Genomic DNA, 16,008 nt, shown 5'->3' with positions numbered 1-16,008 from the left:
TATCTGCCTTGAAGGCTGAAGTTGGGAGAACAATTTTAAAGCCTTCAGATACAAGGAGTTTTAATAGAGAGAAGGATTTTATTACCTTGAAGGGGGGAACTAGCGCTCATTAAGGGGAAAAATAATAAAAACATCTTAAAAATACTATTATTGGGTTTATCCCTGATCTGGCAAAAGCTGTTCCGCCTGTTTTGCCTGCAGCAAAACTGGAGCTGTGGCATTTTACACTGGGAGAGGTTCCCACTCCTTGGTTGGTTGTTTTTCCTCTGTACGTTCTTTTGCCTTTATTCAACTTATTTTGTGGCTTCCTTCTAAAACCAGCTTCATGTAGGACAAATTGCACAACCTAGTGATACAGGTTAAAGCCATGATACGGGCTGCTGTCATTTGTGGATTGTTTCAGCTCCTGCAAAGGTTTCCTTCTTACGCAGAAGGTTGTATAAGGATACTAATGTGGCTTAGTAAATACTTAGGTAAACTCATGGCTTAACCTTATTTCTGGCATTCTGAAGCTACCAACTTGAAAGCATTGCTTCTGTGTAAATTTTGGTATGCTCCTACCAAGGAGCATGAGGGACATTGTAAAGGTCTACAAAAATATAGTCCTCTTCATGTTCTATGTTTCTGTTTCTCGTAAAATACATTCATATGCATTGTACACTTCCAAAACATTGTCTTTCAACAAGTAATGTGCTTGCTATGACTATAACATAAAATGCAGGAATTTCTAATGCATTAATTTTAATGGTTATACTGTATTCATTTTTTTTCTTGGACAGTTCCTTTTTTTTGTGATATTTTTCCATTATGGCAGTAGTACAGTAGGGCTCTGTCACTCCACTGGACATAGGGATGGGAAAAGGGAAAATAGAAAATTTAACATTTATCCTATATTTTAACATACAATGATATTTAACATATAGTAATATTTCAAGTGGGAGATGCTTAAGTTGGTTATTTTAGATTTTTTTTTTTAAAGCTGTTAAACTGTTTTATTTATTTGTAGCAAAATACGTGGATTCCAAGTTAAGAGCTGGTAATAAAGAAGCAACAGATGAAGAGCTGGAAAGAATCCTTGACAAAATCATGATCATATTTAGATTCATTCATGGTAAGAAATATCAGTTCACAGTTGATGCAATTAAAACTGTTTTCCTTGCTACTAGCAGAACTGCATTCCTCTGAATGCAAGAGATCTTTTTTAGCATGGGTTTCTGCTTGACTTGGTCTTAAATTCAGGTTGCCTTACATCTGAAGGAGCACAATAAATACACCAGGGAGGACAAACTTGTTCTATGCAGACTGGCAAGTTACAGACCTTTTACAGTCTGTGAGTAGAGACCTAAGAGTTAGAGCTGTTGGTGGAAGGTTTTTTCACGTAAATTAACCGTATCTGTAACCACAACCTCTCCTCTAATGACAGAGAACAGAAAGATTAGTACAGATTTTCTCTTCCCTGCCCACCTCAGTATGTCGTAGGTGCAAAGTACATGAAAAGCCAGCAACTCATGACTTGTTTCTTCTCATCGTGGCTGAGAATGAACACAGAGGAGGGCTCAGAATAATGGGAGAAAATGTTATTGCTGTGTTTTATTGCCTTTGAAATGCACTTCCCTAGTGGATGTCCCTACCTGAGCAAAACCCTTCAATGTGCTAGGAGAAATTTTTTTTTTTTTTTTTTTTTTTTTCTCTCTAGGTTGGATATCAGAAAAAATATGTGATTGAGTCCAATAGAGATGCACGGTCACTGTTTTGAGGGAAGTGGGACGTGTATGCTGGGCTGGGGTGGAATAAGCAGGAACTACCCAATTCTGTATTAGTTTGTTCTGAGATCTGTGGGGTTCTTTCCTCATAAAATCCAAAACAAGTACAATATAATGGGAAAGCAGACAAGAAACCAGTCATAAAGTAGTATCATTTGCATCATGATTTTTTTCAAATGCAGAGGTTATTGGATGGAGATGGTGAATGAACACAGTATCACTGGCAACTTGTCAGCCTAAGAGATTAACTTCGTTAATCTGAAACTTTGACCAACTCTTTTTCTCTTAATATTTTTTGTAGTACTGAGCTAAAAGTGCAAATTTATTTTGAGCTATCTAATGTGTAAGAGTCCTTTTAAGAGCAGATGATAATCAGTAGTTATGTTCTGGCATTGGACTTTTCAATAGTATCTTGATGCCGTTTCATGAAACAGTACTTTACCAGAGGGCAGGATGGAGAAGGAAGAGTATCAGAGGAATTGCTACATTGGTAGGTGTTTGCAAAGAATTAGAAGGGGCTACTGTAGGCAGCGCAAATAGTGCCTTGAGTTACAGTGAATTTCTTCCTCTTAAGAGTGAAACAACTTTCTGATATCTTTGCGTTATCAACAGAAAAGATTTGCGGAAGCTCTGGTTTAAGGTCTGAAAGTTTGTGGGTGCCTCTGTGACTTTTTGATTTCAAAAAGCTATTGGCAAACCAAGTGAGATGACTTCTGTCAATTTTTCTTCACCTTAGGCTTTTAAAGATTATTTCTTTAATACATAGGAACCCTTTTTCTTTTTTTAATTTTAACAAATCAGACCACTAGAGGGAGAATGTTCTTCTGGACCCCAGAATAATTTCATGTGATTTGTAGCTGATCCAATGGGAAATATAAGGCAGCCCGTGTTCCTGCAAAAAAAAGAAAGAAAGAAGTAAAAATCTTGCAAAATATGTCAAGAAACTAATTAAAATGTAAAAAGAACAAGTTGTCTACATGTTTTTCTTCACTGTTGTGTAGTGAATATTGTTCTGCTGATCAACATGTCATGAGAAAGGCTTGCGTCACAAACTTGAAATGCAACGATGTATGATTTCAGTTGTATTTTATTTTTGTTTCAATTTCCATACAGGTAAAGATGTGTTTGAGGCATTTTATAAGAAAGACTTGGCCAAAAGACTGCTGGTTGGGAAAAGTGCATCAGTAGATGCTGAGAAGTCCATGTTGTCAAAGCTTAAACATGGTAGGCACCTTTAGATGTGTTACATTTTTATTACTTTTTTGGCATGTAAATTGGAATCCTTATTTTCTCATGCTTTAAGAAGTGACAAGCCAGATTTTAAGTAATAGCTGAGCATGTCACAGCTTTCATTGTGCTCAGTGAGAACTGTTGTGCTGACCTCTTAAATATACGACTGGTTCATTTAATGTACCTAGAGAGGAGCAAAATCCTTAAAACATGTATCTAGTTGTGGGTGCTCTGGAGCCTTGCAAATCTGGCTCAACTGTTTCAGGTTAAATCTTTATTGCTTGTTCTGTGCTTCTTTGTAATCGTGGGATCTTTGCTTTAATTCGTGTGACAGAATGTGGCGCTGCTTTTACCAGCAAACTGGAGGGCATGTTCAAGGACATGGAACTGTCAAAAGATGTCATGGTTCAGTTTAAGCAGGTACGTTTAGCTTGTGTTTGTGTGCTAAATTTTCAGTAGTGATGGGGAAGCACTTAATGGTGTTATACCTTGGATTAAGCTAAAATTAAATGAAACAGCTTTTGAACAGGTCCTGGTCATAGTAACGAAGTCTATTTATAGAACAGAATTTATTTATTGTATAACTATTCAGAGATAGTCTTATTTTCCAGTTTTATTTGTTTCCTTTTTAAGTAAATTACAGTCTAAATACCACACAGTAATTTAGTTGTCTAACATACTTTAAAGTCCATATCCCTTCATTCTGTAAACTTTTGCTTCTCTGATGAATTCTTTGTGAATGACCCACACCAGAGAAGCACCCTGAAGGTGCACAGAAACCATGTATGTCTCAGCCCCAAACCTTCCAACCTGTTGGTGACCGAGGGAATGCTTGGAGGAAATACTGTATATGCTCACCCTGTTGTTGCACTTCTCCTTGGGTACCTGTTTTGGGGCCTTACTGAAGACAGGGTACTGGGCTAGAGATCTGATCCAGGATACCTGCTCCTGTAATAAAATACTCTAGTGACTTTTCTGTCCCAGATTTTGCAGCCTGGCTTGACTGATGCTATGCTCAAATTATAAGAAAATGTATCATCTGATAGATGTGTGGAAGCCCCAGAGGATCCTTTTTGATTGTACAGTAGTTGCCCTGGCTCCTGATCAAAAGCTTTTCTTTTGCTTTATTTGCATGTGATTGAAGTTCCTTTGACCTTAATACCCTGTAAAGACAGTGGTGTAGGATACTTTAAGGCATGTTATACTTTTCTTTTTACTTCCAACCACTTGCTGTGTTTTGAAACTGGGGATGGGACCGGAGCAATAAATAGTCATGAAATTCAAAATCTTGGTACAGCATATCTAACCAAGGATGTGGCCTGTAGAAATTTTTCATTATTCTACCAACTTTAAATTTCTAATTTAAGTATATATATTTTCTAATTTAGCATGCAACAGTATGATTTTTTTTTTTTTAATTTTATTTTTATTTTTGTCTCTTGTATTTTAGTATATGCAGAACCAAAGTGACCCAGGAAATATAGACCTGACAGTAAATATATTAACTATGGGATATTGGCCAACTTACACACCTATGGAAGTCCACTTAAATTCAGAGGTTAGTGTTTGAATTCTCCTTCTAAATGCACTTTATGGAGTGGAATCATAATCACTATTATAGGGTGAACTAATGCCTTCATTTAATGTTTTTTCTGCTAGATATTTAAGAAGTTTATCTCATTTTAAAGATTCCAAAATTGCAAAAAATAAAATGTAGTGGATAAAATCCACTTTTTTGCAGTGATTGTTTAACTTTATATGGGTTTTTTCACCTTTATAATAATAATAATCATCATCATCATCTAAAATCAGTATTAAAATAAAATCAGTGTCCTATTTAACATTGTAGTCAAGCACTTAAAAGTTTAAAACTGGACAGTTCACCTTAATTTAGTCAATCTTTAACTACATTGGTTAGGCATTTTGATCTAGCCAATAGTTATGTTACTACACGTTCTTTTTTTTTCTGTAAGATCCTTCCTCTCTTCCCTGCAATGTGTCTCACAAAACTAGCCCCTGCATTTAAATAGCATTTGCATGAAAAAAAATTGCTTCCAAGTTCAGAGATTTTTTGCAAAGCTCCTATCAGTAGTGATTTAAATTGAAATATGTATTTGGAGTCCTGTTTACTGCAATACCTTGCTTGATCTGAACAAGCACTTCAGAAACTAAAGGTTAGCAATGTTCCCATTCAGTTCAGAAGCTGTGGAAGCTTTTGTGCTTTTGCTCCTGTGGCGTCTTTTCCTCCATAGCAGACTACTTCGGAAGGATCCAACCTGAGCAACACTTCATGAAAATGGAGGGGTAAAAACCCCTTGGAAATAAGAGGGTATAAAGTACTGGAATTAAGCTTGAATCTATATAGGGCAAACTAAAGGAAGAATTTGGGAGCAGATGGTAATAATCAGTGTATAGGTGTGTGATGTATGCTTTTTGTCCTGTGACTTCTTGGTTGAATGCGAAGTCCAGGACAAAAATAGTATTTATTTTAGAGGTTTAAAACCCCTTGGGGGGGGGAGGGTATTTTACTTTCATTATTAAAAAAGAAAAACACAAACAACAAACACACACCACCACCTCCCCCCCCCCAAAAAAAAAAAAAAAAAAAAAAAAACTAAACAGGGAAGTTAAAAGCTATACTTGAATTGAAGCTTTCTTTTGTGCACAGTAGTACTGGTGAATGTGAAAGCAGAATTTTGCTCTTTGGATTTAGTTTTTCACACAAACACTTACTATGAAGCATTGTTGAGAAGAACCAAAGAGATTACATATGTGAAATCATCCGGCTTCACTGCACTGGTATAATACTAATAAACTTTTTTATCTCTTTGCTTTACAGATGATAAAGCTTCAAGAGGTATTTAAAACCTTTTACCTGGGAAAACACAGTGGTCGAAAGCTTCAGTGGCAGACCACTTTAGGGCATGCTGTCCTAAAGGCGGAATTTAAGGAAGTAAGTTTGCTTGTTTAATGCTTAGCCTGTTAGGATAAAATTTAAGTCAATTATTTGCAATATAGTCATGCATTGTATTTTTTATAAAGGTAGTAATATTTTTGTGGAGGAACAATCACAATTCAGTATTGTTATTGTGTATAGAAAGTAGGCTTTTTATAATTAAATTGAAATACTACCTAGCTCACAGAAGACAACGTAATACGTTTTCGTAATATTTGTATTTGTTTGATAGGAATTGTTGCTCATTCAAATAAAGAAGTGATAAGGCAGTAAATTAATGAAAGAAAAAAAATGCAGCATCTTTCTATTTTTAATATGGAATTGTTTTGATCATAGAAATAACTGGTGACACTTCTAGAATGCTTCACTGATACAAGAAGAGACTAAAGGGTGTTAGTGATGTAATGACTGTGGTTAAAATTTAAATGCTTGTTGAATTATTTAAGTCTTAAATAACCACATTGTTTCTTAATGTGGTTTTGGTTTGTCTCATGGAATATCTTACTAATAATGCAGCTTAATTGAGCCAGAGCAAAGACCCCCAAAAAATTGAATTCTTTTACTAACTCATTATGAATATGAAACTTAGACATTTAGGCATTATGTAAAAGTAAGATGGATAGGTTTGTAGCTGTGGATTGACAGAGGTGTTTACAGCTGTCTGAAGAGTTTTGAGTTATTTATTTCCTTTCCATTGAATGTTTGTACAAACATTGTGCTACTGATAATACTGTTACTCTGTATCATAGTAAACCAAAATTATCTTTTGTTTCTTTCATATTTGATCCAATGCCGAGATGTCTTTTGTATTAGTTTGCTCATCTCTATAAAATGAAACTTTGGCGAAGTATGAAGAGATTCACTATTGATGGCAGCAAAGCCAGAATTTCATATACTGTAATTCAAATGAAGTAAATGATGTGAAGTAAATACAAGGCCATTCTAATGAACTTCTGCTGTGTGCTCTATCACTACTGTTAAAGTAGCAAAAAAAGAGGTTTTAAAAATATCCTGTTTCCTTGATACTGCCTTAGGGCAGATTCTTCTGTGTCCTAGGCATTCTAAAATGCACATGTCGTCTTCTAGAAATAAAAAAAGAATTTATAGCTTCTGTAGCTTGTCAGATATGGAGGATACAATGGAAATTGCTTTGAATATTACTTCTTAGGGAAAGAAAGAATTTCAAGTATCGCTCTTTCAGACATTAGTGTTGCTTATGTTTAATGAAGGAGATGAATTCAGTTTTGAAGAAATTAAAATGGCTACTGGTGTAGGTAGGAAGAATACTTTTTGATTCTTAAATTTTTTCGTCGAGTGATTGCCAATTATGATTTGGTATGTAAAGGCCTAATTTTAAGAAAATTGCCATGATCATTAGGACAAACATTACGAGCCAATAGTATATAGACACCAAAAGAGAAGATGAAAACACACTGCCGGTACTTCTAGTGTAGATAAAATAGATGCTTCACAAAATTAGTAGTAAGAGCCGTGTAGCATGTGATACTACTAACAACCTATTAGATTTACAAAATGTATCATTGCAATTCTTAAAATTCAAGTGGTGATAAAGACTGTTGTGTGTACAGATTATTTTTGTTCTACTGCAGTTTCAAATATTCTGCTTTGAAAATTGTCTGTTGTAGAATACTGTCATTTTGGGGTGATTCAAGAGAGTACTTTCAATTGAGCTGTACTGAGAGCTTGCCCACCTGTTTTCTATTACTGTTGCTGGAGTGCCCTATTTACAATAGGTCTGATTTGTTAAGAGCAGCAGTGTCCAGTAGGGCGTGTACTTTGTAGCTGTCTCCCTCAGCACTTGAAACCTGAAGGCAGAAAGGGCAAAGAAAACTGAGAAGTATAGGTTTCTTTTTAGCCACCTGCAGTATCTACCTTCTGTGTTCTTATGCTCTTGGGTGGGATTTTTTTTTTTAATTTTTACACTTCCTTGAAATAGTTACAGCCATTGGCATTAAAAATGATAACACTATCATCTCTTTACTCTCTGGAACTTCTGCATCAACCAGCAGTTCATACCCAGTAGCCCTTCACATGTTGAATCTTAAGATCAACCCAATACAACAACTGCTGAAAGAGTATTTGAACCCACAGAAGTACTAAATTATTGTAAATATATTTACTAAAATACTGTAAAATGGGGATATCAAGAATCCCCGTGGTTCAGAGTGATGCATTGCAGAAGGCAGTACAGCCCAGGTGCTCCAGCGTCTCAGCCTCGAAGCTTCAGGTTGCTTAGTCATCCACTCCATTAATGCTAAGGGAGCTGAAGAAAACTCATGCCAGCGTGAATGATAAGCATCAGGATCATCCGGAGAGGCTCATTAGGTCAGAGTACAATGGTTACAGAACAAACATAAGTTCACGCAAGCTTGATCCAGATACTGCTTTCTCATCTTGTATTGCTGTACCTCGGAGCTTGCATTCTGGCCGCCTGACAGCAACAGATAAAATCTGCTGCATGGAAATCCATTACATTATAGCACAATAGAAAGGATTTCAGTAGACTGTTTTTAAGGCAGCTGGTTAGAATTGATTGATAGTTGGGAGCTATCTATATTATGTTATGTCATTGCACTGAGTGCCACATCTGTGTTTCTCTCTCCTATGGGGAAATAGTGTAGGAATGCAGGTAATGGGGACAGTTCATGGTCCATGGGGTTCCCATGGGTCCAGGATGGATGACATAAAATCTCTGTCTTCCCAGGCTCTACCTACGCAAGGCATTTGGAGCTGGTTTAGAGAGGTCCCATTCCCACCTAGCAGTCTCTCCACTTCTAAAGGAGAGGAAACACTTATGGCCAGAAATTATCTCAAAAATAGGTCTGACACTGCGCCCTTCCTGCCTCCTGCTACTTGGATGATCCTTTTGCTCATCGGTACCCTGCTGAAGGCTGGTAACCCTGATAGAAAAGAACAGAGATTCAATTACTAGAAAAAGTAGCTGAATTTGTCATGCAGTTGCTTCGTGAATTGACCACTAAGGGCAGCAGTGCTGATGGCCAGACTCTCAGAGACTGATCTGGATGAACCAGAGGTCCTGGATCATGGATACAAATAACATAGGACATGGTGGAAATCCTGGAAGGCAAAACCTGGGCATTAGGGTTGCCATAGAAACCATTTCTAAATGTTCTAAACACCATGTGCAGGGCTAGACAGGCAGAATTGTAATGTATGCTTGAAAAAATGATGTATGGAAGAGGGTCTAGATTATTAGGAAGTAGGAAAGCCTTTGAAACAGGGGGAACCTGTACAAGAAGGATGGGCTCCATCTAAATTCAAAGCGAGTGAAGCTGCTGGCACACTAAAATGTTTTAGAAAGTCTGTAGGGTTTGTCAGACTTCTCCCTCCGCCATCTAAAAATAACATAGTAGATCCAATAAGAGTTCAGAGAATGGGAATAAAGATGGAAGACTGAATTCGTTTGTCTAGTTTATAATTTAAGTGAGCCTTGGTGCGATAAGAATGGCAAGTGACAAGAGCAATGCTCATTTTTTTATTTAGTTTTTAAGTTCATGGAGTAATTCTGTAGATTACTGCAGGGTAGCAGGTCTGCATTGGGAAGACAATAAGAGTTCAGAGAATGGGAATAAAGATGGAAGACTGAATTCGTTTGTCTAGTTTATAATTTAAGTGAGCCTTGGTGCGATAAGAATGGCAAGTGACAAGAGCAATGCTCATTTTTTTATTTAGTTTTTAAGTTCATGGAGTAATTCTGTAGATTCTTCTGTTGGGAAGAACAGAACTGGTAGGCTCATGGAAAACTGTCTGTTAGGGAAGAGCCAGCATGATTTATGCTCTAAAATAAACTAAGTTTTCATGGCTTGAGAGGGAAATTGCTCTTAGGGGTGAATAATTGATCAAAAGACAGAAAACAACAGGTAGAAATGAATGGGTAGCTTTCATAGTGAAAGGAAACTCCTATTTGGGATGCCCAGGTATTCAACATAGTCATTAAAGATCTGAAGAAGATGAATACTGATGTGACAGAATTTGATGTTGATTCCTTCGGAAGGTCAAATCTGAAACTTCTAAAAATGTTTAAAAAGGATCTCACACTGTTGAACAATTAGGAGATCAAATTGCATGCAGTGTTGATGAATATAAGGATGTCTGTAGTGGGGAAATAACCTTAACCACACGTCAAAGATTGGCTTTGTTAGATATGACTGCTCAGGAATGAAGTTGTGCAGTCATTGTGTCCCCTGAAAACATCAACTGAAAGTTCATCAGAAGGGCAAAAAGCGTGCTGGTAACTTTTGAGGAAGTTATTGAGAATAAAGCAGAAAGCATCATCGTGCTTTGTATGCTTGTGTTTGGATACTTCATAAATTTCAGGATAGCCCATCTTTGTAAGCGTATAGTAGAATTAGATAAGGACAAAGAAAGATGAAGAAGAAATATGGACAGTATCGAACAGTTCCCGTGCAGAGGATGGAGAGTTCATTTCTTAAACTTGGGGCATGCTAGTTTGGAGAGAAGTGAAAAGGAGGAAATACAATAGTCTGTAGAGTTATGAATGGCTTAGAGATGGTGAATAGTGAATTCACTAGCCATCACAGTACAAGAATTCAAGGATCTTTTAGCTTCTCCATTTGTTACTAGCCAAGTCAAAGAACCCATGTTGGGTGAGGCAGACATTTTGGTCCGATACATGTAACATATAATGTAGTTGTTCTCAACTGAAATGGAGTTAGCTGCCTGAGATTAATGGCAGGCCTTAAAATGCTGATTCTCAAACGTCAAATCAACTCAAATTAAGTCAGCCCCCAATTTCTTGCATGTACATTGATTTTTAATTGAGAACACCGTAAAGGTGAACATAAGTTATATTCTGCTTATTTAATGTGTTCCTGTGGACCTCTTACTATATAAGCATCATAAATAATGTACTGGAATGAGGTGTGAAACATTTGGGATTTTCTAGTGTTATAAAAATCTGCTTAGCAAGTTTGGTACTCTTTCTTCTCCTGTTGAAGCAGCTTTAGCAGTGCTTCTATGGGGGTTCATCAGGTCAATCAGTCATGTCTCCCCAGCTCCCTGCTGACTACAGCGGAATATAGTGCCAGTCAGGTAAACATTCATTTGTTTCACTCAGGAGTCACACTGCACTTAATATAAAGAAATGACCAGTCAGTATGGCAGAAACCAGTAAGACAGTATGACTTAAAACTTTCAGTCGCTTAAGCAAGTGCTTTCACAAAATAAAACCTAGCAATTTGTGTTCAGTGCTGCACCTGGCAGGATAGGACAGCCATGGCCAGAGTTCCAGTTCTTCAATACGTCTTCCATACATTCATAATCTACTATATATATATATGTTACAGAGGTGAATATGATAATATTCTGTGGTTCTGCTGTCCAGACACTTACTCATTTATGCGGCTTCAGTATTACTTACATTGCTGTGTTTACAGTATTACAAGTTAGTTTGTAAACGTCTTGCACTTGAAGTAAGTGGGTATCTGGATATCAAAACCCCTGTGTATTGAAACAGTTCGGGCAACTGGTCCCTACATGCATTTCTGACTTTGTCTATTGTATCTTTGTATTCCATTGCCATCTAACACAAAATACACATACTTTTGGGGGTCAAAAAGTCATACTCATATGACTTTTCCTCATGCTAAGTAGAAGAGTACCTCATGGGTGATTATCACATTATTTAAAAAAAAACAAAACAAAACAAAAAAACCACCAAAAAAACCAACAAAAAAACCCCAAACAAACAAAAAACAACAACAAAAACCAAACAAAACATCACATGGATTTCTGCCCCTTTGGGATATCACTGTCTTCATCTGCATTAACTGGCCATAGTTGGAACTTGTGTTTTCCAGTCACTGTTACAATAAATTATCACCAGTCTCTTTAAAGAGATGAGACTCTCTCTGGTACATTAGTGCAGTTAGAAAATGTATAAACTGTCACTCAGAGAAAGAATAGTTACCTTTTCTTTGGTAACTGTGCTGCTTTGAGGTGTGTTGTCCATATATACTCCATGTTTTTACCTGCCTTTCTTACTATCAAGAAAGCCTGTAGGAGCTGTAGGTTTTACTTTTACTTCAGTGATTGATAGGTAATTGCAGATTCCTTCCCTTTGGCATACTGTAACCTGCAACTTAGCATGCATGGCAGAAGCAAAGCTCCAAAGTATACCGAGTGTTTTTAACAGCATCCTTGTGTTTGGACAAAACCACAACTCAACAGTCTGCATTTACTGAAGGTGAAACACCCAAAAAGTGTGAAACATCATAAATGCCTGTTTAGTCAATGTGGTTTAATGGTTTTTCTAGTAATCATAGAACAGCTGGAAGTTTAAAAAAAGGAAAAGGTCACTATGTGAAAGTTAAACTATTTTAGAAATAATAACAGTTAATCTTTTACTCAGCTACACTGCACTTCAGCACTAGATTGCAAAACCTTTCTTTCAATTTTTAGACTAAAACTGTTCAGGAGATCCGACACATTTGGTGATAATTTTATATTGTGAATAAAAGTATTCTAGAGACTGCAGAGGCTGTTCTAATGCAAAATCTTGATACAAGACTTTGCAACATAATTATTAGAATGTTTTAGACTTCATTTTATCTACTTGTTCAAATGCTTTTAGCTTTAAATCTTACTAGATAAAATTTTCCTCACCCACTTGTTTCTACTACTTTCCTGTTGTGGGGGAAGTTTGTGAGTATAACAGCTGTCAGCTCTGCCTTCTCAAAAAACATCTTCCTATCAGCTTAGATTTCCTTTCTTTTTATTACATATTTTCTGGTGTGTGTTAAAAATAGTGATGAAATCATAAAATGGGTGGCTTGAGTTTCTTGTCATCAACTGATTTTTTTTTTTTTCCTAAAGTCCTGTTACTAACAAACAAAACTAAAGGAATAAAACCAGGCTCACGTTAATGTGAAATCCTTTCTGAAACTACTTTTGGATAGAAAGCTCACTGAGATGAGCCTGAGTCTGTCTTCCTGACATGTACAATTCATTGCATGCTCTCAGCACCTGTGAAAGAGACCAAGCTCGAAGGCTGTAAGTTGTTATCTAATTGCAACTTAGCTGGAAGAAGGCATTAACATAAAACCAGTAACTTTTCAATTGTATTTCTAGATTAATCACATGAAACTCTTCATGTTAATGTTTTGTTCTGCTTTCTCCCATACTTTGAACTTCTTCACAGAGGACAGTGAATTAAGAAGAACCTTGCAGTCTTTAGCTTGTGGAAAAGCACGAGTATTGATTAAAAATCCAAAGGGCAAGGATGTAGAAGATGGAGATAAATTCATCTTTAATGGTGATTTCAAGCATAAATTGTTTAGAATAAAGATCAATCAAATCCAAATGAAAGAAACAGTATGTATTTATTTTTTGCATTCATTCTCTTTGTTAACTATTTATCCACGTCCTACATGGAGAGACAGAATCTCTTGCATTTCCCCTCATAGTTTTTGCATATGGAGAAAGGAAACAGATATTTAATTTTTTTGGTAGTCAGGATGGCTCACAGAGGCAATAAAAATTTTAACACTCACTGAAATAGAAACAACTTAGGTTCCTTCCTGTGCTTGCAAATTTAAGTGCATATATATTAAACTGATGGGATCTTGTAGATGTTTCAGTCCATTTTAGAAGTTTTCATGGTATGGCTGAAGTGTTGGTACTATATTGAACTCATGAATCAAATGTCACCATGTCACTTCTTTATTTAGCGGGTAAGAGAGTTACTAAAGGCAGGGTTGTCCCTGTTTTTGCAGTGGATGTCTTTGTTGTACTTGAATCCCAATTCTTGACACAAGATGACATGTTTTAATTAACGTTGTGTTGTTTCCTTTCATCAAAAATCTGAAGTGAGTTTTTAAGATTTAGTTTAATTTATCGAATAGATTTAAAATAAGGCATACATTTTTTTTTTTCTTTACATTATCCTTAATTTTATCTTTGGCTTGCTTTAGCAGTACATGTCAGTTGTTAGCATGCAGTAATGCATGCATCTGTCTCAAAAATGAATAAGAATACGTGAGTTTCATTTCATTGGAAAGGTTACCTATAGAAATATAATTGATAAAAAAATAGCAAAAAAGGTGATATGATTTGTGGTGTTGTATTGTTCTTTAGGTCGAGGAACAAGTCAGCACAACTGAAAGAGTATTTCAAGACAGGCAGTATCAGATCGATGCTGCTATTGTACGAATAATGAAGATGAGAAAGACTCTTGGTCATAACCTCCTTGTTTCTGAATTGTATAATCAACTGAAATTTCCCGTAAAGGTAACCGATTTTGCTTTTCAATCCATCCTAGGATTATCTAAAAATATGTAATATATTTTTCCATTCAGCTGGTCCATAAGAGTAAGAAATGTGAAATATGTCTGAATCAAATCCAAAGATTAAGGTATTAAAATGAGTGTGTGAACAGAAATAAGCCAGAGTATCAGTAGGAAATATATGTAGATATTTACTATGGTGCATTTTCTTATGTAGCTGTTAGTAGTCCTATTTTTTAAAATGTATGTAAATGCAAATATATTTTTAACTGTTTTACTAATCTCATCTTTTCTTGTAGCCTGGAGACTTGAAAAAGAGGATTGAATCTCTCATTGACAGAGACTATATGGAGAGAGACAAAGACAACCCCAATCAGTACCACTATGTTGCATAATGAAGAGGAAATAATTTTACTTAAAACAAAAACAAAAAACAAAAACAAAAACAAAACCCAAACCCCCAAAATAAAAACCAAAATCATCCACATATATCTTCAGGACACCGAATACCTTTGCTGTTCCAGACTTTCCTTTTAGCAGATTTCAGGTTGATGTATATTATTCAACCAGCTGCATGCACTGCTGTGGAAGAGAAGCAAAATGATGTGTTAATTGATCATCCTTGTCAAGACTCCTTACAAATTTTAAACGTCATATTTTTATTTCTTTTAGTTACTCTTTTGTTCTTTTGGGTTCTTGAAAATTTAGTTTTACAGTTTTGTTTAACTCTGTCATTGAAGTTGAATGGAAAAGTAAAATTACCTGTGTGAGAAATACTTCTGTGATGGATGCAAGTCTGGTTTCTTCATTTATGTGTTCCTGACTGCATCCATAAAGACCCTATATGCTGCATTCTTTAGCTACAGTGACAACTTGGGTAACTTTTTAAAAACCCTTAACTGATGAACACTTATGTACAAGCAGTGTTGTTGAAATACACTGAATTTTTGAAATTATGCACCATGAAAACCCTTGAACTTGTGTTCAGTTAATTTTCTTGTAAATTATTATAAACTTCAGTCTGGTTTGGATAAATCAGGTTTTGAAGTGAGATCCTTGAAGTGCCAAGAGGACAACTGTGTTCATGTGTGTAGTGAGTTGTTGGATTATTTAGGTAAAATATGGATTATTATTTTATTACTACTTCTGCTGGCTTGGGTGGCAAAGATTAGATCGGAGTCAAAGAGGCCGTACCTCATTTTAGGGCAACTGGTGTTTATCACTGTTTATATAATTGCCGTAACATTTAGTTTTGCCTTTAAAATAATATACAGGGAACCTACTGTACAGCGTGCTCCACTTTAAAAAAACAAAAACCTTTTTTTTTTTAAAAATACTTTTATGGTCTCAATATTGTGAAAGCATAGTTTTTTGTCGTGAAAGACTAAGGATTTTGTGAGTACTTTGTTACATATTGTATATATGTAAGTTGATTTGACTTAAAGAATGAAAGACACTGTAGATCTGTTAGATAATTGTAACTATAAGGAAGACACCTTTTGTGGTAATACTTACAAGACACTGTTTATTTTCCGGATTTGCATACTGGTGTATTTCATTCTCAAAAAGACCTACCAAAGGAGTTTTGATCGTGGCATAAATGAGAATTTAATTAAGCAATATTTTCTTGAGAGAGATACCTTACTAAGTTTATGTAACATGGGTTTTGTGCATTAATTAAAAGGCCACCACCTCTTCTTAAAGTAAACATTGCTAAGAGTTGACATCTTGTGGATTTACATATTGAAGTCCATGTTCTGTCATCTGGTGTCAT

The 16,008-nt window shown here is 35.9% G+C and overlaps 1 protein-coding gene across 1 annotated transcript in view; it reads left to right on the top strand.

The window, feature by feature from the left end:
* The window catches only part of CUL4A (cullin 4A), a gene marked incomplete at its 5' end in the record, with an annotated part of 37,683 nt that extends 23,054 nt beyond the window's left edge, over nt 1-14,629 (top strand). The window contains 9 exons of the mRNA XM_009580704.1: nt 1,007-1,111; nt 2,877-2,987; nt 3,328-3,413; nt 4,444-4,551; nt 5,833-5,946; nt 7,118-7,223; nt 13,151-13,323; nt 14,086-14,238; nt 14,534-14,629. Coding sequence (XP_009578999.1) covers nt 1,007-1,111; nt 2,877-2,987; nt 3,328-3,413; nt 4,444-4,551; nt 5,833-5,946; nt 7,118-7,223; nt 13,151-13,323; nt 14,086-14,238; nt 14,534-14,629 — 1,052 coding nt within the window. The remainder of the gene's footprint in view (nt 1-1,006; nt 1,112-2,876; nt 2,988-3,327; nt 3,414-4,443; nt 4,552-5,832; nt 5,947-7,117; nt 7,224-13,150; nt 13,324-14,085; nt 14,239-14,533) is intronic.
* Nucleotides 14,630-16,008: the final 1,379 nt, after the last annotated feature.

Source organism: Fulmarus glacialis, unplaced genomic scaffold, assembly GCF_000690835.1.
Source record: "Fulmarus glacialis isolate BGI_N327 unplaced genomic scaffold, ASM69083v1 scaffold39790, whole genome shotgun sequence".
NCBI classification, from domain to species: domain Eukaryota; kingdom Metazoa; phylum Chordata; class Aves; order Procellariiformes; family Procellariidae; genus Fulmarus; species Fulmarus glacialis.
This window is presented reverse-complemented; position numbering and strand designations above follow the sequence as displayed.